General features: G+C 43.2%; 1 protein-coding gene across 6 annotated transcripts in view; it reads left to right on the forward strand.

Moving 5' to 3' along the window:
* Nucleotides 1–27,522, forward strand: part of TSHB (thyroid stimulating hormone subunit beta) — a 264,528-nt gene that overhangs the window by 194,115 nt on the left and 42,891 nt on the right. The window contains exon 2 of one of the 6 annotated variants that reach the window (XM_069761712.1): nt 27,258–27,345. The exons of the other annotated variants lie outside the window; for them this stretch is intronic. Within the exon in view, the coding sequence (XP_069617813.1) occupies nt 27,341–27,345 (5 nt within the window). The 5' untranslated portion in view covers nt 27,258–27,340. The remainder of the gene's footprint in view (nt 1–27,257; nt 27,346–27,522) is intronic. 6 annotated transcript variants of the gene reach the window in all.

Here is a 27,522-nt window from a genome sequence, read left to right on the forward strand (position 1 = left end):
TTTTCCTTTCATGACTCTCATGTTTTCTGTCAAAATCAAACGATTTTGCACATTGAAATAAAGCATCTCTTTGTGACGCAAAAACAAGAGATACAGAATTTAAGATTCCAAATTCGTTAACAAAAGTTTTTATCATTGATTGTGTTCTGACATTTTGAATGAGAGTTCTGTACAACCAATCAGATATGGACATGAATGTAAACATACATTATCTCCAATCAATGCTTATTTTTTAAGGATATCAATATCTAGACAATTATTTTTCACTAGATGGTGGCCCGATTCTAACGCATCGGGTATTCTAGAATATGCATGTCCACGCAGTATATTGCCCAACCATGTATTATATTGCCCAGCCACGTAGTATATTGCAGAGCCCACGTAGTATATTGCCCAGCCACGTAGTATATTGCCCAGCCTCGTAGTATATTGCACAGTCACGTAGTATATTGCCCAACCACGTAGTATATTGCCCAGCCACGTAGTATATTGCCCAGTGACGTAGTATATTGCCCAGCAACGTAGTATATTGCCCAACCACGTAGTATATTGCCCAGCCACGTAGTATATTGCACAGTCACGTAGTATATTGCACAGTCACGTAGTATATTGCCCAGCCACGTAGTATATTGCCCAACCACGTAGTATATTGCCCAGTGACGTAGTATATTGCCCAGCCATAGTATATTGCCCAGTGACGTAGTATATTGCCTAGTGGCGTAGTATATTGCCCAGTCACATAGTATATTGCCCAGTTACGTAGTATATTGCACAGCGACGTAGTATACAGCACAGAGCCATGTATTATATTGGCCAGTCACGTAGTATATTGCCCAGTGACGTAGTATACAGCACAGAGCACGTAGTATATTGCACAGCGAAGTAGTATACAGCACAGAGCCACGTAGTATATTGGCCAGTCACATAGTATATTGCCCAGCTACGTAGTATATTGCCCAGCCAGGTTTGTCACAGTTTAATAAATAAAAAATAAACATATACTCACTGTCACGCCGTAAGCGACGTTAAAGGGGCAGGACGGCATACTGGAACCGCACCTGTCCCTACCACTTTAATGGGGCCCTGGCTTTCCCTTATCTCGAGGGTACCTATGATGGTTAGGAGGCCCGAGCCGCCAGCGTATCCCTGTCTCCTGTGCAGGCCCTATCAGTGGCCCCCTCTCCCCCCAAATGAGGAGGACTGCACCAGTGTAATAATACAACAAATAACAGGGTATACAGACAAGGTAACTAAAAGTCTCAAACTCACCAAATGCTCACACAACCACAGAGGAAACACAGAGAAGGGAAGAGAAGGAATAAACTAGGAAGGAAAACAGGTTGGCGGCCGGTGCGAGCGACTACGGAGGGTGAGTATAGCAGGGTTTTTTTTTTATTATTATTTTTAACATTACATTTTTTACTATTGATGCCGCATAGGCAGCGTCAATAGTAAAAAGTAGGGGACACACAGGGTTAATAGCGGCGGTAAGGGAGTGCGTTACCCGCGGCATAACGCAGTCCGTTACCGCCGGCATTAACCCTGTGTTAGCGGTGACCGGAGGGGAGTATGCGGGCAACAGGCACTGACTGCGGGGAGTAAGGAGCGGCCATTTTCTTCCAGACTGTGCCCGTCGCTGATTGGTCGCGGCAGCCATGACAGGCAGCTAGCGGGACCAATCAGCGAATGAATAACCGTGACAGACAGACAGAAGGACAGGCGGAAATGACTCTTAGACAATTATATAGTAGATTGAACAACAGATCACATTTATCTATCTGTCTGTATAGTTTAACCATTCATGATACTCTTCATGAGGGAAGAGAAGGAATAAACTAGGAAGGAAAACAGGTTAAACATGCAACCAAAACAGCAGACACCAATCTCTGTAAATAAACCTCCAACACCAACACTACGCTCCTTCAACCTCAAAGCCAGGCAGTAGCACTGATCACTGACAATAGCTGAAGTCAGGACTGGGTCTATATAGAGGATCAGATTACAAAATCCACTTCAGCTGAGAGAGACCCAGCTCTCAGCAACTCAGCAATAAGGTTAACTCCTGCACTGCTGGCACAAAGCAACCGGGTCAGAATATAGGGGAAGAGCTTCTGTTCATTGTGTGTGAACGAGGCCCAGAGCGCTGCGGTTCTCTGGAACCTCTCTGTCGCGGTGGCCCCGTGACAGTACCCCCCTTCTACGAGGGACCTCCGGAACCTCAGGACCAGATTTCTCAGGATGAGCTGTATGAAATGCCCGAACCAACCTAACCGCATGTACATCGGCAGCAGGTACCCACGTCCTTTCCTCAGGACCATACCCTCTCGAGAGTACCAGATATTGTAGGGATTGACGAACTAAACGAGAATCCATAACCCTGGAAATCTGGAACTCGAGATTTCCATCAACAAGGACCGGAGAGGGAGGTGAAGGGGACTGATTGGATGACGCCACAACCTTTTGAGTAAGGAGCGATGAAAAACATTATGGATCTTAAATGACTGAGGCAAAGCCAGCCGAAAAGCAACGGAATTCACGACGGCCACAATCCTATAAGGGCCAATGAACCTAGGGCCCAATTTCCACGAGGGAACTCTCAGCTTAATATTTTTCGAGGATAACCAAACCCAATCACCCACACACAGGTCCGGACCTTCCACAAACCCCTTGCCATACGGACGTGATGGATGAAGAAAACCTCTCCTCTTCAGGAACACCTGAGGAATCCCTCCTATTAAATGAACTAGATTGAGGATGAAAACCATATGCCCCAAAAAACGGGGACTTACCAGTAGACTCATGAGTACGATTGTTTAAAGCAAATTCTGCTAGCGGTAAGTATTTAACCCAGTCCTCCTGATTCTGAGATGAAACACCAGAGATAAGTCTCAAGATTTTGATTTACGCGTTCAGTCTGACCATTGGATTGAGGATGAAAAGCTGAAGATAACGACAAATGAGTCCCCAGCCGGCTGCAGAAAGCCCTCCAAAACTTAGAAATAAACTGCACCCCCCGGTCTGAGACAATATCTGAAGGAATACCATGCAGTCTCACAATCTCCTTAATAAAGACCTGTGCCAGAGTCTTAGCATTTGGTAATGCGGGCAGCGCAATGAAATGAGACATCTTGCTAATCTATCAACTACGACTAAAATAACTGTATTACTTTAGTGATGAAGTCTATTGACAAATGAGTCCAAGGTCTATTGGGAATCTCCAAAGGTTGGAGAGACCCAGACGGGCAAGAACGAGAGGACTTGGAACGCGCACACACACTGCAGGCAGCGACATATTCCTGTTCATCATGCCTTACCCCAGACCACCAAAACGCGGAGTGAGTAGGTCCGCGGTAACCTTACTTCCAGGGTTTAAGGCCAAAACCGAGTCATGATGCTCATTTATGACCCTGAGACGGACATTAGCTGGAACAAAAAATTTACCTAACGGACAGGCTGCTGGGGCGTCCCCCTGTGCCTCTACCACCTCTTTCTCAAGATCAGAATTAATTGTGGCGACTACTACACCCTTCTGCAGTATAAGACCTGGTTCACAATTATCCCCACCCCCCAGGAAACATCGGGATAATGTATCAGCCTTGACATTCTTATTTCCTGGCCGGTATGTAATGTAGAAATTGAACCTGGCGAAGAATAGAGACCACCTTGCCTGCCTAGGTGTAAGACGCTTTGCAGATTCTAAATATAACAGATTTTTGTGATCTGTGATCACCATGACAGGGTGAAGTGCTCCCTCCAAAAAATGACGCCATTCCTCAAATGCCCATTTAATTGCCAACAGCTCCCTGTTACCAATGTCATAATTCTTCTCCGTAGGAAATAATTTTCTCGAGAAAAATGCACACGGACGCCACTTACTCGGAGAAATCCCCTGAGACAATACAGCTCCCACCCCTACCTCAGAGGCATCTACCTCTACCACAAATGGCTGAGTGATGTCAGGCTGTATTAATATGGGTGCAGTGGAAAAACACTTTTTCAAAGTTTCAAAAGCTTTACTGGCCGCACTGGACCATACGGAGAAATCCGTGCCTCTCTTGGTCATGTGTGTCAATGGTTTGGCTACCACTGAAAAGTCTTTAATATATTTGCGATAGAAATTTGCAAAACCTAAAAACCTCTGTAAAGCCTTAAGGTCCTCAGGACGATCCCACTCCAACACCGCCCTGACCTTAGCCGGATCCATACGAAAACCTGTGGAGGATAAGAAATAACCCAGAAACGGAATCTCTTTGACTGCGAACATGCATTTCTCAAGTTTGGCAAACAGTTTATTGTCCCTGAGTACCTGAAGGACCTGCCGTACATGATCCTGATGAGACTCGAGGTCAGGGGAATAAATTAAGATGTCATCGAGATATACCACCACAAACCTACCTATTAAGTGACTAAGTATATCATTGACAAAGTGTTGAAACACTGCAGGAGCATTACTTAACCCAAAAGGCATAACCATGTTCTAGTAATGTCACTCTGAAGTATTAAACACCGTCTTCCATTCATCCCCCTCCTTCATCCGAGTGAGATTATATGCCCCCTGAGGTCTAATTTGGAGAACCATTTAGCCCCCACAATTTGGTTAAAGAGGTCTGGAATAAGAGGCAGCGGAAAAGAATCCCGGACCGTAATCTGATTTAATTCACGGAAGTCTACGCGTGGGCGTAAACCCCCATCCTTCTTAACAAAAAAGAACCCGGCAGCAATGGGTGATGACAAGGGTCTGATATGACCCTTGGCCAGACTCTCCGTGATATAGTCCTTCATGGCCTGTCTCTCTGGGGCAGAGATGTTGTATAGCCTACTCTTAGGCAGTTTAGCACCAGGAAAGAGACGTATGGCGCAAACATAAGGACGGTGTGGAGGTAGCTCTCGACTCCCCTCCTCAGAGAATACATCCTCAAAATCTGAGATAAACTCTGGCAAAACCTGAGAACTCAATCCGGCCAGCCGAGTACCCAGGCAATGTTCCTGACAAAACTCACTCCATCTAGTATTCTCCCGAGTCTGCCAGTCTAACATCGGGTTGTGTAACGTGAGCCATGGTAAACCAAAAACTACAGGCAACGGCAAACCCCCCCAACACAAAACATTCTAATGACTCAGAGTGTAACGCCCCTATTTGTAGGCTCACCCCACAGACGATCTGAGTGAAAGTCCCCTGGCTCAAAGGTGCAGAATCAATGGCAATTATAGGTATGGGTCTAGACAACTTTTGAGTCTTAAGCCCATGTGCCTGAACAAACCCAGCATCAATTAAATTAAACCCTGCCCCAGAGTCCAGAAAGACAGAGATATTGAACCTATTTTCACGAAGATGAATCTCGGCTGGTAGGAAAAATTGAGGTTTACCTAAGGAGGAAATTAGTACACCCGAGTTGCCAACCTCCCCGCAACCCGGGCTCAATAGTTTTCCGGCGGTTGTCTTCTAGAAGGACACACATTCACATAATGACCCCTTCTGCCCAAAAAAACATGCACTTTCCTTACGCCGTAGCACTGCAGCCCCCTTAGAACGAGAAGCGCCACCCAACTGCATAGGTTCTCCTAGAGACTCAGATTCTGGTGAGTCCAAATCTGAATTACCCTTGAATAGCGGCGATTCATTAAGTCTCTGGCGCAGGTGGCGGTCCACACGGATAGCAAGAGACATAGCTGCCTCCAGTGTGGTTGGTGTCTCCTGTAGGGCGAAGGCATCTTTTATTTTATCAGATAGGCCCTGATAAAACTGACTACGGAGTGCAGGGTCATTCCACAATGTGTCAGTAGCCCATCTCCGAAACTCAGAGCAGTACTCTACTGGCCGGTCTCCCTGTGAAAGATGGCGTATTGTGGACTCAGCGAAGGAGACACGGTCAGGATCATCATACACCTGACCTATGGCTCGAAAAAACTCCTTCAGAGTCCGTAACGGCAAAGCGTCAGCGGGAAGTAAAAATGCCCAGGCCTGAGGGTCACCTTGTAGGAGCGATACTATAATTCCGACCCTCTGCTCCTCTGAACCTGAAGCGTGAGGACGCAACCTAAAATACAGTTTACAGGCCTCCCTGAATGTAACAAATTTGTCACAACCTGCCCCCCCCCCCCCCCCCCCGAGAACCTGCCAGGTAACGCAATTTTCAGCTTCCACTCTTGTGGAAGTGTAGCAACCCCTGCAGTGGCCACAACCGCCGAGCGGAGGTCAGCCACCTCTAGACTGAGTTGCTGCATTTGTCCAGCTAAAGCAGCAATGGGGTCCATATTGGACCAAGAAAAAAGGTCAGTGATGCTGTCACGCCATAAGCGGAGTTAAAGGGGCAGGACGGCGTACTGGGACCCGCACATGTCCTTACCACTTTAATGGGGCTCTGCCTTATCTCTTGGCTACCTATGATGGTTAGGAGGCCCGAACCGCCAGCGTATCCCTGTCTCCTGTGCAGGCCCTATCAGTGGCCCCCCTCACCCCCCAAAGGAGGAGGACTGCACCAGTGTAATAATACAACAAATAACAGGGTATACAGACAAGGTAACTAAAAGTCTCAAACTCACCAAATGCTCACACAACCACAGAGGAAACACAGAAAAGGGAAGAGAAGGAATAAACTAGGAAGGAAAACAGGTTAAACATGCAACCAAAACAGCAGACACCAATCTCTGTAAATAAACCTTCAACACCAACACTACGCTCCTTCAACCTCAAAGCCAGGCAGTAGAACTGATCACTGACAATAGCTGAAGTCAGGACTGGGTCTATATAGAGGATCAGATTACAAAATCCACTTCAGCTGAGAGAGACCCAGCTCTCAGCAACTCAGCAATAAGGTTAACTCCTGCACTGCTAGCACAAAGCAGCCAGGTCAGAATATAGGTAAAGAGCTTCTGTTCACTGTGTGTGAATGAGGCCCAGAGCGCTGCGGTTCTCTGGAACCTCTCTGTCGCAGTAGCCCCGTGACACTCACCTTTCCGAGGGCCCCTTGTAGTCCACGGCAGTTTCCGGTCCCAGGGTTAGTATGAGCGCAGGACCTGTGATTACGTCGCGGTCACATGACCGTGATGTCATGGCGGGTCTTTCTAGTGCAGGCGCGCAGGGCCTGTGATGACATCGCGGTCACATGACCGTGACATCATGGCAGGTCCTTCTCGCGCAGGCGCACAGGGCCTGTGATGACGTCCGATCACATGACCATGACGTCATGGCAGGTCCTTCTCCCATACCATCTTTGCCACCGGAACCTGCAACGGAAGATGGCGGCCGGCGCGAGCGACTACGGAGGGTGAGTATAGCAGGGTTTTTTTATTATTATTATTTTTAACATTACATTTTTTACTATTGATGCCGCATAGGCAGCGTCAATAGTAAAAAGTTGGGGACACGCAGGGTTAATAGCGGCGGTAACAAAGTGCGTCACCCACGGCATAACGCGGTCCGTTACCACCGGCATTAACCCTGTGTTAGCGGTGACCGGAGGGGAGTATGCGGGCGACAGGCACTGACTGTGGGGAGTAAGGAGCAGCCATTTTCTTCCGGAATGTGACCGCCGCTGATTGGTCGCGGCAGCCATGACAGGCAGCTGGCGAGACCAATCAGCGAATAAATAACCGTGACAGACAGACAGACAGAAGGATAGATGGAAGTGACCCTTAGACAATTATATAGTAGATTGAACAACAGATCACATTTCTCTATCTGTCTGTATAGTTTAACTGTTCATGATACTCGTTATCACACTGCATCATTAACCCCTTCATGACCGGGGGATTTTTCGTTTTTCCGTGTTCGTTTTTCGCTCTCCTCCTTCCCAGAGCCATAACTTTTTTATTTTTCCGTCAATTTGGCCATGTGAGGGCTTATTTTTTGCGGGACGAGTTGTACTTTTGAACGACATCATTGGTTTTAGCATGTCGTGTACTAGAAAACGGGAAAAAAATTCCAAGTGCGGTGAAATTGCAAAAAAAGTGCAATCCCACATTGGTTTTTTGTTTGGCTTTTTTGCTAGGTTCACTAAATGCTAAAACTGACCTGCCATTATGATTCTCCAGGTCATTACGAGTTCATAGACACCAAACATGACTAGGTTATTTTTTATCTAAGTGGTGAAAAAAAATTCCAAACTTTGCTAAAAAAAAATAAATAAAAAATTGCGCCATTTTCCGATACTCGTAGCGTCTCCATTTTTCATCATCTGGGGTCGGTTGAGGGCTTATTTTTTGCGTGCCGAGATGACGTTTTTAATGATAGCATTTCGGTGCAGATACGTTCTTTTGATCGCCCGTTATTGCATTTTAATGCAATGTCGCGGCGACCAAAAAAACGTAATTCTGGCGTTTCGAGTTTTTTTCCCGCTACGCTGTTTAGCGATCAGGTTAATACTTTTTTTATTTGATAGATCGGACGATTCTGAGCGCGGCGATACCAAATATGCGTAGATTTGATATTTTTTTATTGATTTATTTTGATTGGGGCGAAAGGGGGGTGATTTAAACTTTTATGTTTTTTTTATTTTTTTCACATTTTTTTAAACTTTTTTTTTTAACTTTTGCCATGCTTCAATAGCCTCCATGAGAGGCTAGAAGCAGGCATAGCACGATCGGCTCTGCTACATAGCAGCGATCTGCTGATCGCTGCTATGTAGCAGAATTGCACGTGTGCTGTGAGCGCCGACCACAGGGTGGCGCTCACAGCGACGGGCAATCAGTAACCATAGAGGTCTCAAGGACCTCTATGGTTACAATATACAAGCATCGCCGACCCCCGATCATGTGACGGGGGTCGGCGATGACGTCATTTCCGGCCGCCCGGCCGGAAGCGGTAGTTAAATGCCGCTGTCTGCGTTTGACAGCGGCATTTAGCTAGTTAATAGGTGCGGGCAGATCGCGATTCTGCCCGCGCCTATTACGGGCACATGTCAGCTGTTCAAAACAGCTGACATGTCCCGGCTTTGATGTGGGCTCACCGCGGAGCCCTGCATCAAAGCAGGGGAGCCGGCATCGGACGGTATAGTACGTCCGATGCCGGTAAGGGGTTAATGTTAAGCGTCTGAAAAAAGTTGCAGGAAGGCACATTTTAAACAACTGATTCTTCTCCTCATTGGTTAAATCAAACTTATCAGCAAAACTCTCAAATATGTCTGAATTTCTATGTATTTTGTTATTATATGCAGGAATGATTTTGCATAATTTTAACAATTTTTTCCTAACTTTAACTTGGAGTTGAGCCTCTGAGACTTCTTTTATTTTTATTTGCATTTCTACATCTGTTCCTCCTAAATCACCTACATCAGTCCTTATGTCTCCTCCTAGATTTCCTCTATCTTTACCTACATCACCAGACACAAGGTCACCTTAAGTAACTGTTACAGACACCTGGCTCACATCTTGTACAAAGATCCTTGTGACTTGAATTAGTGGAATCCCTGAGACTTGGACAACAGATGTTTAGCAAAGCTCTTCTATCTTCCCCTGTGTGCAAGTGAAAGGAAATACACAAAAAGCACAAAAAAATATCCAATGCAAAATATACTTTTTTTGTATTTATTTATTCAGTACTCTTTACCAGATGCGATACTGTAAAGAAAATGTCATGATATTTTTTATGAAAAATTTAGTGGTTCATTGGATTGTCCACCAAAAGAATCACTACAGCAAAACATAAATAGGTGAAATAGTTCCGAAGAGATTGTCCATATCAAAGTTTGTTCCCCATTTTTCCTGGGATCCTGAATAGTAGGTTTTGTCTTGCTGTGTCAAAAGCTTGGCGGAATGAAGAAGCATGTGCCGGTACCCAAGACTTCTTCTCCTGCAACCCTAAATGACTATCGTCCTGTAGCCTTAACATCTCATGCTATGAAGGCCTTGGAAAGATTAGTGCTTGCTCACTTAAGACCGAGGGTCAATGCTTTTATTGATCCCCTTCAGTTTGCTTACCGACATAGATTGGGGGTGGATGATGCTATTCTTTCTCTGTTACATAGGGTACATTCATTTCTGGAGAATGACGGAGCCACGGTGCGAGCGATGTTCTTCGATTTCTCGAGTGCATTTAACTCCCTGCAGCCACTTTTACTACACAAAAAGATGACTGATATGAAGGTGGAGGAGGGGATGAGAAATTGGATAACTGACTACCTATCAGATCGGCCACAGTTTGTACAGATGGGAGCAGTGGTGTCAAGCAGATTATTGAGCAGTGTAGGTGCCCCCCAGGGAACGGTGCTTGCGCCCTTTCTATTCAAACTGTATACTTCAGACTTTCAGTATAAATCTGAACTTTGCCATCTTCAAAAATTTTCGGATGACTCTGTGGTTGTGGGATGCATTAGGGGAGATCAGGGGGATGAGGAATATAGAAGGGTGGTGTCGAATTTCGTGGATTGGTGCAATGGTAACTATCTACAACTAAATGTTAAGAAAACCAAGGAGTTGGTGGCCAACTATAGCAGGATAAAGTTGGAATGCTTACCGATCACTATTGCTGGTCAGGAGGTAGAGCAGGTGGAGAGTTACAAATATTTGGGGGTCCATTTGGATAGCAAACTGGACTGGAGATGCCACTCAGAGTTTGTCTACAAGAAGGGGATGAGCAGACTGTATTTCCTAAGGAAACTGAGGTCTTTTAATGTGTGTAGCAAAATGTTAGAAATGTTCTACCAATCTGTGGTGGCAAGTGCCATCTTTTTTGCAATCACGTGCTGGGGTAGTAGTGTGCGGGCCTCTGATGCTAATAAGCTGAATAAGATTATTAAGAAGGCAAGTTCTGCTGTGGGCTACAATCTGGACTCTTTTGGGGAGGTAGTGGAGAGAAGAACTCTGAAAAAGTGTATGGCAATTATGAACAATAATGCACATCCATTATATGAGCTATTCATGAGACAGAAGAGCACCTTCAGCAACCGGCTAATACTTCTGAGGTGTAAGAAGGAAAAATATAGGAAATCGTTTGTGCCAACTGCCATGGGAATGTACAACAATAACATTAGGGTTAAACCACCAAGGTGAATGTCTACTTATTTCTCTACATTCAGTTCACTCGTTGTGTATGTCCTATTCTAATGTATAATGTTCTTCTGTCAACAAACTGTCATGTCAACTATGGAATTCCTTTATGATTTTTATGATTTAAGTTGTGCTGCTGTGATACCATAATTTCCCACGGGATCAATAAAGTGTATCGTATCGTATCGTATCGTATGTGGTTATCTAACATATCTGCTATTCAGCACACACCCTGGTGTCCATCTGGTGTCCATGTAAATAGTGTGTCACCCTCTCTCTGGGTCACAAGGTTATACAACCCCTGGCAAAAATTATGGAATCACCAGCCTTGGAGGATGTTCATTCAGTTGTTTCATTTTGTAGAAAAAAAGCAGATCACAGACATGGCACAAAACTAAAGCAATTTCAAATGGCAACTTTCTGGCTTTAAGAAACACTAAAAGAAATCAAGAACAAAAATGTGGTAGTCAGTAATGGTTACTTTTTTTTAACCAAACATAGGGAAAAAAAATTATGGAATCACTCAATTCTGAGGAAAAAAATATGAAATCCTGAAAAACAAACAAAGAAAAAAAAATCCAAAACATCACTAGTATTTTGTTGCACCACTACTGGCTTTTATATCAGCTTGCAGTCTCTGAGGCATGGACTTAATGAGTGTCAAACAGTACTCTTCATCAATCTGGCTCCAACTTTCTCTGATTGCTGTTGCCAGATCAGCTTTGCAGGTTGGAGCCTTGTCATGGACCATTTTCTTCAACTTCCACCAAAGATTTTCAATTGGATTGAGATCCGGACTATTTGCAGGCCATGACATTGACCTTATGTGTCTTTTTTCAAGGAATGTTTGCACAGTTTTTGCTCTTTGTCAGGATGCATTATCATCTTGAAAAATGATTTAATCATCCCCAAACATCCTTTCAATTGATGGGATAAGAAAAGTGTCCAAAATATCAACATAAACTTGTGCATCCCCAGCCATCTCCCCAGTGCTTTTACCTGGCATGCAGCCCCATATCATCAATGACTGCGGAAATTTGCATGTTATCTTCAGGCAGTCATCTTTATAAATCTCATTGGAACGGCACCAAATAAAAATTCGAGCATCATCACCTTACCCAATGCAGTTTCGCAATTCATCACAGAATATGACTTTCATCCAGTCATGCACAGTCCACGATTGCTTTTCCTTAGCCCATTGTGACCTTGTTTTTTTTCTTTTTAGGTGTTAATGATGGCTTTCGTTTAGCTTTTCTGTATGTAAATCCCATTTCCTTTAGGTGGTTTCTTACAGTTCAGTCACAGACGTTGACTTCAGTTTCCACCCATTTGTTTTGTTGTGCATTTCCTGTTTTGGAGACATACAGTATTGCTTTAAGTTTCCGGTCTTGACGCTTTGATGTCTTCCTTGATTTACAAGCACGTTTGCCGTTAACAACCTTTCCATGTTGTTTGTATTTGGTCCAGATTTTAGACACAGCTGACTGTGAACAACCAACATCTTTTGCAACAATGCATGATGATTTACCCTCTTTTAAGAGTTTGATAATCCTCTCCTTTGTTTCAACTGACATCTCTCGTGTTGGAGCCATGATTCATGTCAGTCCACTTGGTGCAACAGCTCTCCAAGGTGTGATCACTCCTTTTTAGATGCAGACTAACGAGCAGATCTATTTTGATGCAGGTGTTATTTTTGGGTATGAAAATTTACAGGGTGATTCCATAATTTTTTCCTCAGAATTGAGTGGTTCCATAATTTTTTCCCTATGCTTGGTTAAAAAAAGTAACCATTACTGACGACCACATTTTTTGTTTTTGATTTCTTTTAGTGTTTCTTCAAGCCAGAAAGTTGCAATTTGAAATCACTTTAGTTTTGTGCGATGTCTGTGATCTGCTTTTTTCTACAAAAAGAAACAACTGAATGAACATCCTCCAAGGACGGTGATTCCATAATTTTTGCCAGGGGTTGTATATGTACCACATAGCACTTCTTTTCTATATATGACTGTGACATGGTCACTGGCACTGTATGTTAGGTGAGATATGGATCACGGAGATTGCTTTCTTCTGTGATCTAGAAACCCATTACTTTCTCTCCAGCATGCTATGTGCTGAAGGAGTTAATCATCCATACTAAAGGACTAAAGGATGAGTTTGTAGGTGAATAGGTCAGAGATGGGTGGGACGCCTACTTACCATATCTCCACCTCAAGGGTGTGACTGGAATGTTAAATGTACAGCCACTGTTTTTTTCTGTGTGTTATAGTTTGGAGAGAAGACACTCCAGATGTGGTTCCAGATGGAGCTAAAGACACATGGTGGTCTGAGTGGGCGAACCGCTCAGATATATGAAATTTACTGTACATTATCTTTTGTTTTGCCGTTATGCCAGAAAAGCCACGTTTACTTTGCTGAACCCTGTTATGGTTTATGCTGTTCCGTAATAAACCAGTAGGTGATTTACCACAAGAAACATTCCTGTGTTTAAATCTGCAAGCAGCCGAGTGAGTCAACCCTTTGCACGTGGTGTTTTGAATGTGGGCAGCAGTTCAGGAACACGCATAGTGGCTGTGGACAATTGCATGTCCTGGGTAAAATATGCCTTCCAGCACGAGACGACCAGAAGCATGGAAGAGCTTGTGAAGCATGATCCAGTTTCAAAAGCAGTGAATGGCACAACAGGAGATAAATAAACTGTTGGCATAACAGCTCCAACATCAGCAACAGGAGGAGCTAAGGCAGCAAATTGAACTCCTCGAAGAAACAGTTCATGGGAGGCCGGCGGTTTCCTCCCCAACTCCAGGTGAAGACTCGAACGTCTGGAAAGTGGTAAGATGAGCCATGCAAAACATTACGTCAGGGGATTGATGTGGAAGCTCTTCTGTTTTCAAGAGGGTGACCAAATGGGAGAAACTTTTGCCAGAGTAGTGGGCAGAGGTACTGGCACCATATTTGTCAGGAGAACCTCAGGAAACCAGACAACTCCACTTCCCCGCACTGAGATACCCAAAGGGGGAGGTCTCACCATGGAAGGTAGCTAGAACCCCAAATGGGCGGCATCCCAATCCTGCTGAGGTGTCACCTAAGGCATTTATTAAGGATGTTGTCTGTTGGAAATATCACAATCCTGGACACATAGCCACCCAGTGTCATATGTCCACTGAAGCAATGGACTGCAGCCTAGGCAGGCGTTGCTCCTTTTATGTCTATCCAGCCTGCAGAGTGGACAGTCAACCCGGCAAGGGGCCGCAAGCATGTACCGTGTCCGTCAATCAGATACTGGCTATTTGACTTTTGGACTCTGGAAGTCTAGTGACCCTAATCAGTGCTACAGTGCCCCACTACTTGATCCCTAATAAGTTTGTGGGAGTTCCATGCATACACAAAGATGCCAAGGACTACACTGTAGCCAGAGTGACCAAAGGAACAAATTGTGGTACTAAGTCCCATGAGGTTGGGGTAGTAAAAGATTTAATACATCCTGTTAATCTAGGATGAGATTTTTCACAATTTTGGAACTTGTGGCAACAGGGGCCTGCACAGAGTGTTCCCTACAAAAGCCAAGTCCCTCTCGAAGAGACGCCATCAGGAACAAAGGGGCAGTTTCCCTTCTGTATCCTCACTGGAGGGGGGACAAGATGGTGACAGAGGAGCCCATCTTCCCTGAATTATAAGTGCCTGAAGAGAACTTTGGGACTGCTCAACTTGGAGATCTTACCTTGAAGGGGGCAGTTCATAATGTTACCATAAGTAAGTTGCTCAGGAGCCAGGTGCTGACACCAGGTTCCCACACTTTGCCATCAATGGTGATTTATTGCATCAGGTGACCAAAGTAAAGAAAGGTGAGATATTGGAGCAGCTGTTGGTTCCAGGACCTTATCAGTGGAGGGTTTTAGACATGTCCTGGGGGTAGAGGAAACTCAGGAGAGAGTAGTACAGCAGTTCTATTGGTCAGGATGTCACTAGGAGATCTTAAATTATTGTAGGTCCTGTCCCACCTGTCAGATAACCGCTCCTACTTCTCACTTCTGAAGTCCCTTTGCCTGTGATAGAGGTCCCCTTTGAGAGGATTGCCATGACCTAGTTAAGTCTGCACAGAGCCATCAGTACATCCTAGTGGTCATGGACTATGCTACCCAGCCGATACCCTAAAGCGGTGCCACCATGGAACTCTTCAGCTGAGAGTATCACCCAGGAGCTTGTCCATATTTTTGCTAGGGCGGGCCTGCCAAAGAAGATTTTGACAGACCAGGGAATGCCCTTCATGAATAAAGTGATGAGGGAGCTGTATAGAGTCCTCCAGATTGCCCAGCTGTGAACCTCGATTTACCTTCCTCAGACCAATGGCCTGGTGAAGCGCTTCAATAAGATCTTGAAGGCCATGCTCAAGATGGTCATTGAGAAGTATGGTCGAGACTGGGAATCTCTGCTTCCATTTTTGTTTTTTTCAATCAGAGAATTCCCTCAAACTTCCACTGGCTTCTCATCGTTCAAGCTCCTGTATGGTCGACATCCGCGAGGGCTCCTGGACATTGCCAAGGAAAACTGGGAAGCCAAGGTCATGCCACACCAGAGCATCATTGAGCATGTCCCCCAGTTGCAGGAGAGGATGGTGCACGTGATGCCTATTGTGAAGGAACATATTCTCCAGGCACAAGAGGCACATGCAAGGTATATAACCAATCAGCAAGGCTGAGGCAGTTCCATCCCGAGGACCACATGCTAGTGCTTATCCCCACTGTGGATAGCAAGGCCTAAACGAAGTGATCTAAAAACTGAGTGAGGTGAATTACAAGGTACACCAGCCCAGTTGAAGGAAGCCGCACCAAGTGTATCATGTGAGCTTGCCAAAACCATGGCGAGATCGGCAATCGCTGGAAGATCCTTACCTGAGGGCACGTCCCGAAGCCAAAGTGGAGGAGGTAACAATTGCAGAGATGCTTCCGGGCCCTGCCGTGTTACCTTTGTGAATATAAAAAAAATTTGGGACTAAATGTACATATTTGTGAGTAAAATGTGATTTTTTTATTTTGAAAAAGGAAAAAAGTGAAACCAGCTCACCTATAATGTCATGCGACGTGCTGAAGAATGTTACTGATATGGCCACACGTGCAGTCAATATAAGAAAAGAGGAAATGTTCCAGCTTCATAAAATCCAAAAAGTTTATTAGAACATCTTATAAAAAAGGTGATGACATTAGGTTCACAAGGTGAAGTATGTGGCAATGCATTTCAAAGGCGTCCGTTCTCATAGTTAGATTGGATTTCCCCCACATATGGGTATTGGTATACTCAGGAGAAATTGCACAACATATTTTGGAGTCCATTTTCGCCTGTTACCCTTGTGAAAATATAAAAAATTGAGGCTAAAATAACATTTTTGTGAAAAAAAGTTGTCATTTTGGGTATTTTCTGTCATATAATCCCCCAAAGTCACTTCAAATGTGATATGGCTTCTAAAAAAATGGTTTTGTAAATTTTGTTGGAAATAAATAGAAATTGCTAACAAAAATAAAAAATATTTTAAAAATTATGCAGATGTAATGTAGACATGTGGGAAATGTTATTTATTAACTATATTGGGTAACATAACTCTCTGATTTAAGGGCATAAGAACTAAAAGTTTGAAAGATGCAAACATTTTACCAAATTTTCGATATTTTCCCAAAATAAACGCAAATCATATAGAACAAATGTTACCACTAATGAAGTACAATATGTCATGAAAAAGCAATCTCACAATCAATGGGATCCTTTGAAGTTTTAGTTTAAAATATATTCACAACCACGACCATATCCACAACCTGTCTCCTCCATACATCTATGACCTCGTCTCCCGGTACTTTCCTGCACGCAACCTCCGATCTTCACAAGATCTCCTTCTCTACTCCCCTCTTATCTCCTCTTTCAACAATCGCATACAAGATTTCTCTCGCGCATCACCCCTATTCTGGAACTCTCTACCACAACATATCAGACTCTCACCTGCCATTGAAACCTTAAAAAAGAACCTGAAGACCCACTTCTTCCGGCAAGCCTACAACCTGCAGTAACCACCGATCGACCAAACCGCTGCACGACCAGCTCTATCCTCACCTACTGTATCCTCACCCATCCCTTGTAGATTGTGAGCCCTCGCGGGCAGGGTCCTCTCTCCTCCTGTACCAGTTATGACTTGTATTGTTCAAGATTATTGTACCTGTTTTTATTATGTATACCCCTCCTCACATGTATAGCGTCATGGAATAAATAGCGCTATAATAATAAATAATAATTCAGATAACTATTTCAATACTGAAATATGAATGAGGTCTTCAGATCCAGGATTTTACTGTAACCCCTTCCATACATGTACATTATATCTCAGGGCTACTTTCTGCAAATGCACATAGCAGGGTGTTACAGCAATTGTGCGGACACAGGAGCTGTGCCCAAACGATCGTTGCCGAAAAAAAGCGGCTTAAATGATAGCCAAGCTTTCACAGCATGGGGCGATGCCCACACTGCCCCTGGCGGTTTTTTTTTTTACACAATCGCAGGTTGAGGATTGTCATGGCAACGTGAGGTCAAATAATGACCTCCAGGTATGCCAGCTATGGTGGCCTGTTTGACCATGCCCGTAGCATAGTCTAAAAGGTGTTCAGTCAGCGTGTAATGCATTTCAGTACATAGGTATTGCGATGCATTATACCTGTGATCAGAGTCATAAAAGTTTAAGTCCCATAGAGCGACTAAGTAAAATAGTTTAAAAAACATCTATAAAAACTGTAAAATATAAGCAAACAATAAAGAACGAAAAAAAAATAAATGAAATATTTCACCAATAAATATGTAAATTATATAAAAATAAAAATAAGTTTCAAAAAGCACATATTTAGTATCGACGCATCCAGAACTACCTGATTTATAAAACTGTCACACTATTTGATTCCTACAGTGAACAATGTCAAAATACTGTAAATAAACAAAAAATTTTATTTTCATCATACAGATGACATAAAGTGGAATAAAATGCAATCAAAAAGTTGTATGAAAATAAAAATGGTATCACTGAAAACGTAATTTTCTCCCACAAAAAAACAAGCCCCACACAGCAAAGTCAGTGAAAAATAAAGAGCCATTGCTGTCAGAATAAGGCCATGCAAAACCAATTTTTTTTCCATAAAATTGCTTTTATTTTCAAAAAGCAGCAAAACATGGAAAAACAATAATATAAATGTGGCATCGCTGTATTCGTTCTAACCCCCAAACTAAAACTGTCTTATCGCTTTTGACTTATCACTTGATGAATAGTGTGAAAACAAAGTTCCTAAATTTCTATTTTTTGTTTACTTTGCCTGGCAAAAAGCAGAGTAGAAAGTGATAAAAAGTATTATGTACATTATGTACCAAGAAATACACAAATAAAAACTCCCAACTTATCCCACAAAAAAACAAAACAGTAAAAAAAAACTATAGCATTCAAAATATGGTGACGAAAACAAAACTTTATTTTGTAAAAAAAATATTTTTATTGTGATTGTGGCCAAATCATAAAAAATATATATAAATGTGGGGCAACAGTCCGGGGCAGCAGACCTCTACTGATCGGGGGGGTCTGGCAGTGCCCCGCCTGTCATACACATCTCCCCTCTTGGCTGCAAGTCCAGCCTCTCTGCTGATGGCCCAGCCCACAAGTTTAACTGTTGCTTTCCCTGATCTAACAACAGTAATACATAAGGGACCTTACTGACATAGCACAAGGTTACAGGGCAAACACAGCACAGCATATTACATCAGGAACAATGCAAACATTATATTACAATACAAATACAACATAATGACACATAAAACATACAGGTGCATCATATGGCAGTATACAGGGCACATTGCATACATTGCAATACACATAAATGAACATTATACATTGAATGAACATAGCGCTATATCATGTGCATGGGAGGTCACAAGGAAAGTAGAGAGGGTGCTACTCAGGGGACTGGCCACCTCCTTACAATGGTAAAATGTAATATTTTTTTTCACTGACTCTTCTGCCGTCATACACGTTGACACAGTGTGCAGTCTGACATACAGCATAAACCACTTCTGTCTTCCAAATAAGCAGAAAGTTCTCTGTAGTCTAACTTGTTTATTGGTGAACAGGTATAGAACATGCAGTAAACCTATAAGAATACAAACAACATAGGTAAGTATTGGGCAAATAATCACACAGCTGACACTTACAATTAGCAGGAAAGTATACAGTGTGATGCAAACTTTAACATGGAAATACACAGATCTCTAATCACATCTCCTATGTACTGGCTGCAATACACTTAATCACATCTCTGTACAATACTGCATTACAAGAACAGATATACTAATCTTATCAGATATGCTTTACCAGGATAGCAAACTCAAGTTGGAGCAGTTACAGGAGGACAAATAAACACGTGTGTCCATGAAGTACACAGAAGAAAATGGAGTCTTATTCTTCCCAGCATACCTTGCTTCAATCCCACAGCTCTATCGGCTGTTAAAGACAGGTTATACATTCAGCCACCACTAGATGGTGCTATAACTAACTAGCCAGCAGATAATACAAACATATTGTCCTATATTCAGAGGGCAGAACACTCCCCACTTGGTATCAACTGATGCCACTTACAGGCTCTTTTGGCGAAAACAATAAAACTAGTTCCGCAACTGGTCTGAGGAATAGTTTACTCTCCCCAGCCTTCCACACTTTGACCTTGACGTTGTGCACTTTCCCGTCCTTGCTTGGAAATACTCTGGTGATGAGGCCTAGTGGCCACTCATTTTGGTGTGACTGGCTGTCTTTCATGAGTACAACATCACCAGGTTTGATGTTCGGTTTGTCAATCTGCCACTTCTTCCTAGGCTGTAAGGTGGAGAGATACTGCTTTCTCCATCTGTCCCAGAAGTTAATGGAGAGACTTTGAACTTGTCTCCATTGACGTATATAGAAGTCCTTGTTGCTGAATTCTCCCTGTGGAGCGCTGAAAGTGTTGGTTTTCTGAGTGAGTAACATGGTGGGAGAATGGTTGGATTCTCAGCGTCACTAAAAAGTGCAGCCAATGGTCTGGCATTTATGATGGCTGAAATTTCTGCCAAGAATGTAGTCAAACCTTCGTGTGTAAGTCTCGTACTACCTACTTGCAAGAAGATAGAGTCTAAGATTCTATGTGCTATTCCTATCATCCTCTCCCAAGCACATCCCATGTGAGAAGAGTGTGGTAAATTGAAGGTCCAGGTGCATCCCTGCTAACTCAAGTATCTTTCCACACTGGTAATGTCTAGGTTGGAAGTAATTAGATGTTCTTTCACTGCTCCTACGAAATTTGTGCCTCCGTCAGAGCGAATGTGTTTCACGGTGCCTCTGATGGCAATGAAACGTGCGGAACCGGCTAAATAAGATTAAAATACATAAATCTCCGGGTCTGGATGGCATACACCCACGAATACTAAGAGAACTAAGTAATGTAATAGATAAACCATTATTTCTTATTTTTAGGGACTCTATAGCGACAGGGTCTGTTCCGCAGGACTGGCGCATAGCAAATGTGGTGCCAATATTCAAAAAGGGCTCTAAAAGTCAACCTGGAAATTATAGGCCATTAAGTCTAACCTCTATTGTTGGTAAAATATTTGAAGGGTTTCTGAGGGATGTTATTCTGGATTATCTCAATGAGAATAACTGTTTAACTCCATATCAGCATGGGTTTATGAGAAATCGCTCCTGTCAAACCAATCTAATCAGTTTTTATGAAGAGGTAAGCTATAGGCTGGACCACGGTGAGTCATTGGACGTGGTATATCTCGATTTTTCCAAAGCGTTTGATACCGTGCCGCACAAGAGGTTGGTACACAAAATGAGAATGCTTGGTCTGGGGGAAAATGTGTGTAAATGGGTTAGTAACTGGCTTAGTGATAGAAAGCAGAGGGAGGTTATAAATGGTATAGTCTCTAACTGGGTTGCTGTGACCAGTGGGGTACCGCATGGGTCAGTATTGGGACCTGTTCTCTTCAACATATTCATTAATGATCTGGTAGAAGGTTTACACAGTAAAATATCGATATTTGCAGATGATACAAAACTATGTAAAGCAGTTAATACAAGAGAAGATAGTATTCTGCTACAGATGGATCTGGATAAGTTGGAAACTTGGGCTGAAAGGTGGCAGATGAGGTTTAACAATGATAAATGTAAGGTTATACACATGGGAAGAGGGAATCAATATCACCATTACACACTGAATGGGAAACCACTGGGTAAATCTGACAGGGAGAAGGACTTGGGGATCCTAGTTAATGATAAACTTACCTGGAGCAGCCAGTGCCAGGCAGCAGCTGCCAAGGCAAACAGGATCATGGGGTGCATTAAAAGAGGTCTGGATACACATGATGAGAGCATTATACTGCCTCTGTACAAATCCCTAGTTAGACCGCACATGGAGTACTGTGTCCAGTTTTGGGCACCGGTGCTCAGGAAGGATATAATGGAACTAGAGAGAGTACAAAGGAGGGCAACAAAATTAATAAAGGGGATGGGAGAACTACAATACCCAGATAGATTAGCGAAATTAGGATTATTTAGTCTAGAAAAAAGACGACTGAGGGGCGATCTAATAACCATGTATAAGTATATAAGGGGACAATACAAATATCTCGCTGAGGATCTGTTTATACCAAGGAAGGTGACGGCCACAAGGGGGCATTCTTTGCGTCTGGAGGAGAGAAGGTTTTTCCACCAACATAGAAGAGGATTCTTTACTGTTAGGGCAGTGAGAATCTGGAATTGCTTGCCTGAGGAGGTGGTGATGGCGAACTCAGTCGAGGGGTTCAAGAGAGGCCTGGATGTCTTCCTGGAGCAGAACAATATTGTATCATACAATTATTAGGTTCTGTAGAAGGACGTAGATCTGGGGATTTATTATGATGGAATATAGGCTGAACTGGATGGACAAATGTCTTTTTTCGGCCTTACTAACTATGTTACTATGTTACTAACTATGTTATGTTACTATGGAGTGTATTTCTGAAACGTGAAGTGTCCATGGATTCAAATACTTCAATGTGGACTACTCTGATGGACATACAGGTTAACATAACTGCCCAGCATTTTGCATTGGCTTGGACTCTAGTGTGTCGTGCAACCACAGACCATGTTGGTCCGATGTTGATAAAGGGAGGATCTGTACTAAATCTGCCTGATGAGAGATTGGCCATCTTTGGGTTTTGAGTCACGCCACGACTCAGTCACACAGTTAAAGATGAGTTTACTAACACATCTCCTTGCTCCGACTATCCATAGTCCAGCAATTTGTAGACTCCCGTTAGTAAACAATCGGCTCTGATGTTTCACCAAAACATGATGATGCTGCACGAGCAGAGTAGTGATATGATGATGTCCAGGAATTATTACAGGGTGTTTCTCCACAAATTCCACCTTAGCTTCTTGAAGACAACCTCCAATTCTTAACAGCTCATCTTGGTTAATGATTGGATCAAGCTTCTTCAAAACACTGTCTCTAGAAATGGGTTGACCTTTGTTGAGGTTGTCTATTTCTTTGGCGTAACACTCACGTTGTATGGTATGAATTATCACAATCTTGGCATTTTCCAGGTTTGGAGCAGTAAAGGCATGATTGTACTGATGCCAACCTTTACAAGCCTTCTGACTGGCGGGTGATGTTGACTTGTAAGACTGAGCCACATGAATTAAACAAGCAATGTGGAGGTAACATTAGTTTTGTGAACTGTCACTGGTGTTTTACAGAGTTTGACACCAGGGGCAGTGCTATATGACATAGTGAAATTCAAACTGGGGTCGTTTCTAACTCTTGTTTTTTGAGTAACAAAGTCTATGAACACCTTGAAAAGAGGAAATGAGACCTTATGAGTCTGTTTGTAATGGAACCCGTGGCTGACCCACTTCTCTTGTAGGTTGTAAGGGAGTTTTCGAACAATTGGGTTGACACCTCTGGCAGTGTCCAGGAATGCCAATCCTGGCAGATCTCCTTCTGCCTGAGCAACCTGTACCTTCATTATCAAGTCACTCAGTTCCCTGAGCTTTTGATAACCCTTATTCACTATTCTGGGAAAATCGTCAATTCTTTTATACAAAGCATTTTCTATATGTTCTACTGACTCAACAGTCATCAAGTCTCTCCCACACAATACGGAGGCCTATGTATGGGTACTTTATGTTAATGTTTCTGATTCTTTTGGCATGTTCAGTAGACTCGTTCCCAAGCCACTTTACCATTAGATCTAACTCTTCACTACTGGAAAGATGCAAGTCTCTGATGGCATTCCAGAAGGAGGCTCCCCATGCTCTATAGCTCTCAGCTCGACCAAGTTCCTTGGTCACCAGCTCCCGGTGAGGAAAAAACTTCACAAAGTGGATGGGTCAGCGCAAATATGAGCTGGTGTGCTGTTGTCATGCGGTGTGTGTGGTATATCCTCATACCTGGTAGGAGCTTCTGACTAACGATAGTCTGTATAATACCATTCTGATGCAAAGGATGTCCCTTTCAGTCTGAGTGGAGGCTGTACCTTCTGTTCTGTAGGGCGGTAGTTGTGGTCGATGTCATTCTGTAGCATATTTTCTTGCTTACAGTGCTGTGGTTGTCTTCCATTCTGGGATGTTGTTAAACTTATTCGGAGACGCGTTGTGTTGGCTCCTGTCGATCTAGGTCAAGTCCAAGTATGTCACTGCCTCTCTCAGATTCAGGAAACTCCATTGCTTCTAGGAACTCAGCCTTGGTTATCGTGGCTGCTGCCTACTTTTCTGCAGTTAGTCTTTCCAAAGTCCCTTGTAGGCATGCTCGATCTGCTTCTCGATCTGCTTGCAGGCCGCTTGATCTGCTTCTCGATATGCTTGCAGGCGTGCTCGTTCTGCTTTTTGACTGCTTGTCTTAGCTTTAACTGCATCTCTTACACAACGAAGGAGGATCCTACTTTTGCCACCCCAGCTTCTGCACGGGCGAGAGAAGCAGAATTCTTTAATGAAGACTTGCTAGAACGGCTTGTATGGGACCTCGTCCTGAGTGAAGAAATCTGGCTTGTGGACATTGTGTGTCTGTTTGCAGACTGTAGGGAGTCTCTGAGCGGGTAAAAACAAACTTCAGCATGGTCTGAGATGTGTCGTGCTTGTTGGAGGGCTGCACTCTTGGTACTTGTGACTGTATAGCGGCTGCTATACTAAACGCAGGCAGTGCGGTGTGTGCGGTGTAGGTACAAGCAACTCCGTAAGTCATATTCGCTAACTCAGGCGTTTAGCATATGTTTTAGTGTTCTGCCTTCACACACATTGACACGGTGTGCAATCTGACATACAGCATAAACCACTTTCTGTCTTCCAAATAAGCAGACTGTTCTCTGTAGTCTAACTTGTTTATTGGTGAACAGGTATAGAACATGACAAAACTATAAGAATACAAACAACATAGGTAAGTACTGGGTAAATAACCACACAGCTAACACTTACAATTAAAGCTTCTTTCACACTTGCGTCGTGTGACATACATCGCAATCCGTCATTTTGTGCAAAAACAGATCCTGCAAATGTGCCCGCAGGATCCGTTTTTTGCCCATAGACTTGTATTGCCGACGGATTGCGACGTATGTCCACATGTCGTGTCCGTCGTGCACTGGATCCGTTGTGATGTGGCGGACCGTCGGCACGAAAAAACGTTCAAGGGAACGTTTTTTCATCTGTCGGATCCGCCATTTCCGACCGCGCATGCGCGTCTTGAACTCCGCCCCCTCCTCCCTGGACTTGAGAATGGGCAGCGGATGCATCCGCTGCCCACGTCGGCACACAATTTCACAACGTCCGTCGGTACATCGGGCCGATGCATGGCGACGGCCCCGTACCGACGGAAATGTGAAAGTAGGCTAACAGGAAAGTATACAGTGTGATGCAAACTTTAACATGGAAATACACAGATCTCTAATCACATCTCCTATGTATTGGCTGCTATACACTTAATAACATCTTTGTACAATACTGCATTTCAAGAACAGATATACTAATCTTATCAGATATGCTTTACCAGGATAGCAAACTCAAGTTGGAGCAGTTACAGGAGGACAAATAAACACGTGTGTCCATGAAGTACACAGAAGAAAATGGAATCTTCGTCTTCCCAGCATACCTTGCTTCAATTCCATAATGCAACACTCTATCTGCTGTTAAAGACACAGGCTATACATTCAGCCACCATTAAATGGTGCTATAACTAACTAACCAGCACATAATACAAACATATTGCCCTATATTCAGAGGGCAGAACACTGACCAATGGTATAAAATTCTGTGACACACTTATGGTGTAAATGTGATCACTGCACCCTTAGATGAATTAATTGGCCGGTGTATTTTGTAAAATGGGAGGGTTCTGCTGTTCTGGCACTTCAGGAGCTCTGCCAATGTGACATGGTACCCACAAACCATTCCAGCAAAATCTGCACTATAATATAATGATCCTTCATTTCTAAGTTTTCCACTGTGCCTGAAAAATAATTCCTGTTTGCATATAGGGTATTGGCGCACTCAGGAGAAATGACACACCGATGTGCCATCCTAATAGTCCTTATGAAAATTAAAAACTTTGGGCTAAAACAACATTTTAGTGATTAAAAATGTAATTGCTCTTTCTTCAACACTCAATGGTATAAAATTCTGTGAGGCACATGTGGTGTCAACATACTCACTGCACCTCTCGATAAATTCATTGATGAGTACTTTGTAAAATGGGGTCACTTATGGAGGTTTCTCCTGTTCTGGCACTTCAGAGGCGCTACCATTGACACATGGCACCATCAAACTATTCCAGCAAAAACTACATTCCAGTATGGAACTTCTTACCTTCTGAGCTTTGCACTGTGCCTCAAAAGTAGTTTTCAAACACGTGGGGTATTGGCCTACTCAGGAGAAATTGTGCACCAAATTTTTCTCCTATTACCCCTTTTATAATTAAAAAAAAATTGGAGCCAAAGCAACATTTTAGTTTTCCCTTAGGCTACTTTCACACATCAGTTTTTTGGCGTCAGGCTCAATCCAGCGATTTTGAAAAAAAACGGATCTGTCGCAAATTGTGGAAAACTGATGTGACGGATCAGTTTTTTCGCCGGAACCAACTATTTGATCTGGCTAAATGGATAGAGAGAGAGAGAGACCAGAATTGAAAACGCATGCTTAGTTTAAAAAAAACTGAATCCGACACCGGATTCCATCATTTGATGTATCTGGCGCCATAGGGTTCCATTATAGCAAACGATGGACGGCGACGGATGCATCGCTGTCCGTTTTTCAACGGACCCAAAAATGTTACTATGTCCATTTTCTCCGGCCGCAAGAAAAACTATTTTCGACGGATACGGCAAAAAATGGATGAAACATGAGGCCATCCATCGCTAATACAAGTCTATGAGAAAAAAACAAATCCAGTGGCAACTTTTGCTGGATCTGTTTTTTTTAAAATTCGCCATATTGTGCCTGATGGCAAAAAACTGATGTGTGACAGTAGCCTTACTCAGCCCATTGTTATACATTTCTGTGAGTCACCTGAGGGTTAAAAATGCTCCCTACACCCACCTACATTATTTCTTCTAGAGGTGTAGTTTCCAAAATAGGGTCACTTGGGGGTTTTGCTGTTTTGTCATGTCAGCTATGCAAATGTGAATACAATGTAGGAGAACGTGGTCAAATGAATCATGTAGTCCAAAGGTATTATTAAAAGTGGTCTATATTATATTTGTTGAATAAAGACCACTTTTAATAATACCTTTGGACTACATGATTCAGCAGCACAGAATTTGACCACGTTCCCCTACATTGTATTCTCAACGGCCGGTCCCTAGTGGATCCGTGGATCTGCGGCAGCGAATCTCTCCAATGTTTGTCTTAGGCTACGTCTGGTGAGTGTTTTTACCTTACATTGACTGCTTAATCTCGGATAAAACCCTATTGCGCTATTTTCTTCCAACAGTGTTTATAGTTATTCAAATGTGTCATGAGACCGCTATCAATTGCAACTAAAATGGCATTCCAAAATTCAAAGAGCACTCCTTCACTACCAAGCCCCTTCGTACGCCCAAACAGTAGTTTTCTCCCACATATGAGGCATCATCATATTTAGGAGAAACTACACAGCAAACTGTGTGGTCCAATTACTCTTGCTTCTCTAGTAAAAATGAAAAATTTGAGGCTAATGCAACATTTTTATGGAAAATAAATTTAATTTTTCATTTTTACTTCCCAGTGTCATAAAGTTCAGTGAAGTATTTGTGGGACCTAGATGCTCGCAATCATTGCTTGAATTCCTTGAAGGGTGTGGTTTCCAAAATGAGGTAAATTCTGTGGGGTTTCTGCTGTTTTGGCATATCAGGGGCTCTTTAAATGCAATATGGCATACACAATCTATGTCAGTAAAATTTGCACTTCAAAATTCAATTAGTGCTCCTTCCCTTCCGATCCCTGCCATGCACCCAAACAGTTGTTTTCTCCCAAATGTGAACTATCGTTGT

This window comes from Ranitomeya imitator, chromosome 3 (assembly GCF_032444005.1).
Source record: "Ranitomeya imitator isolate aRanImi1 chromosome 3, aRanImi1.pri, whole genome shotgun sequence".
In the NCBI taxonomy this organism is placed as follows: domain Eukaryota; kingdom Metazoa; phylum Chordata; class Amphibia; order Anura; family Dendrobatidae; genus Ranitomeya; species Ranitomeya imitator.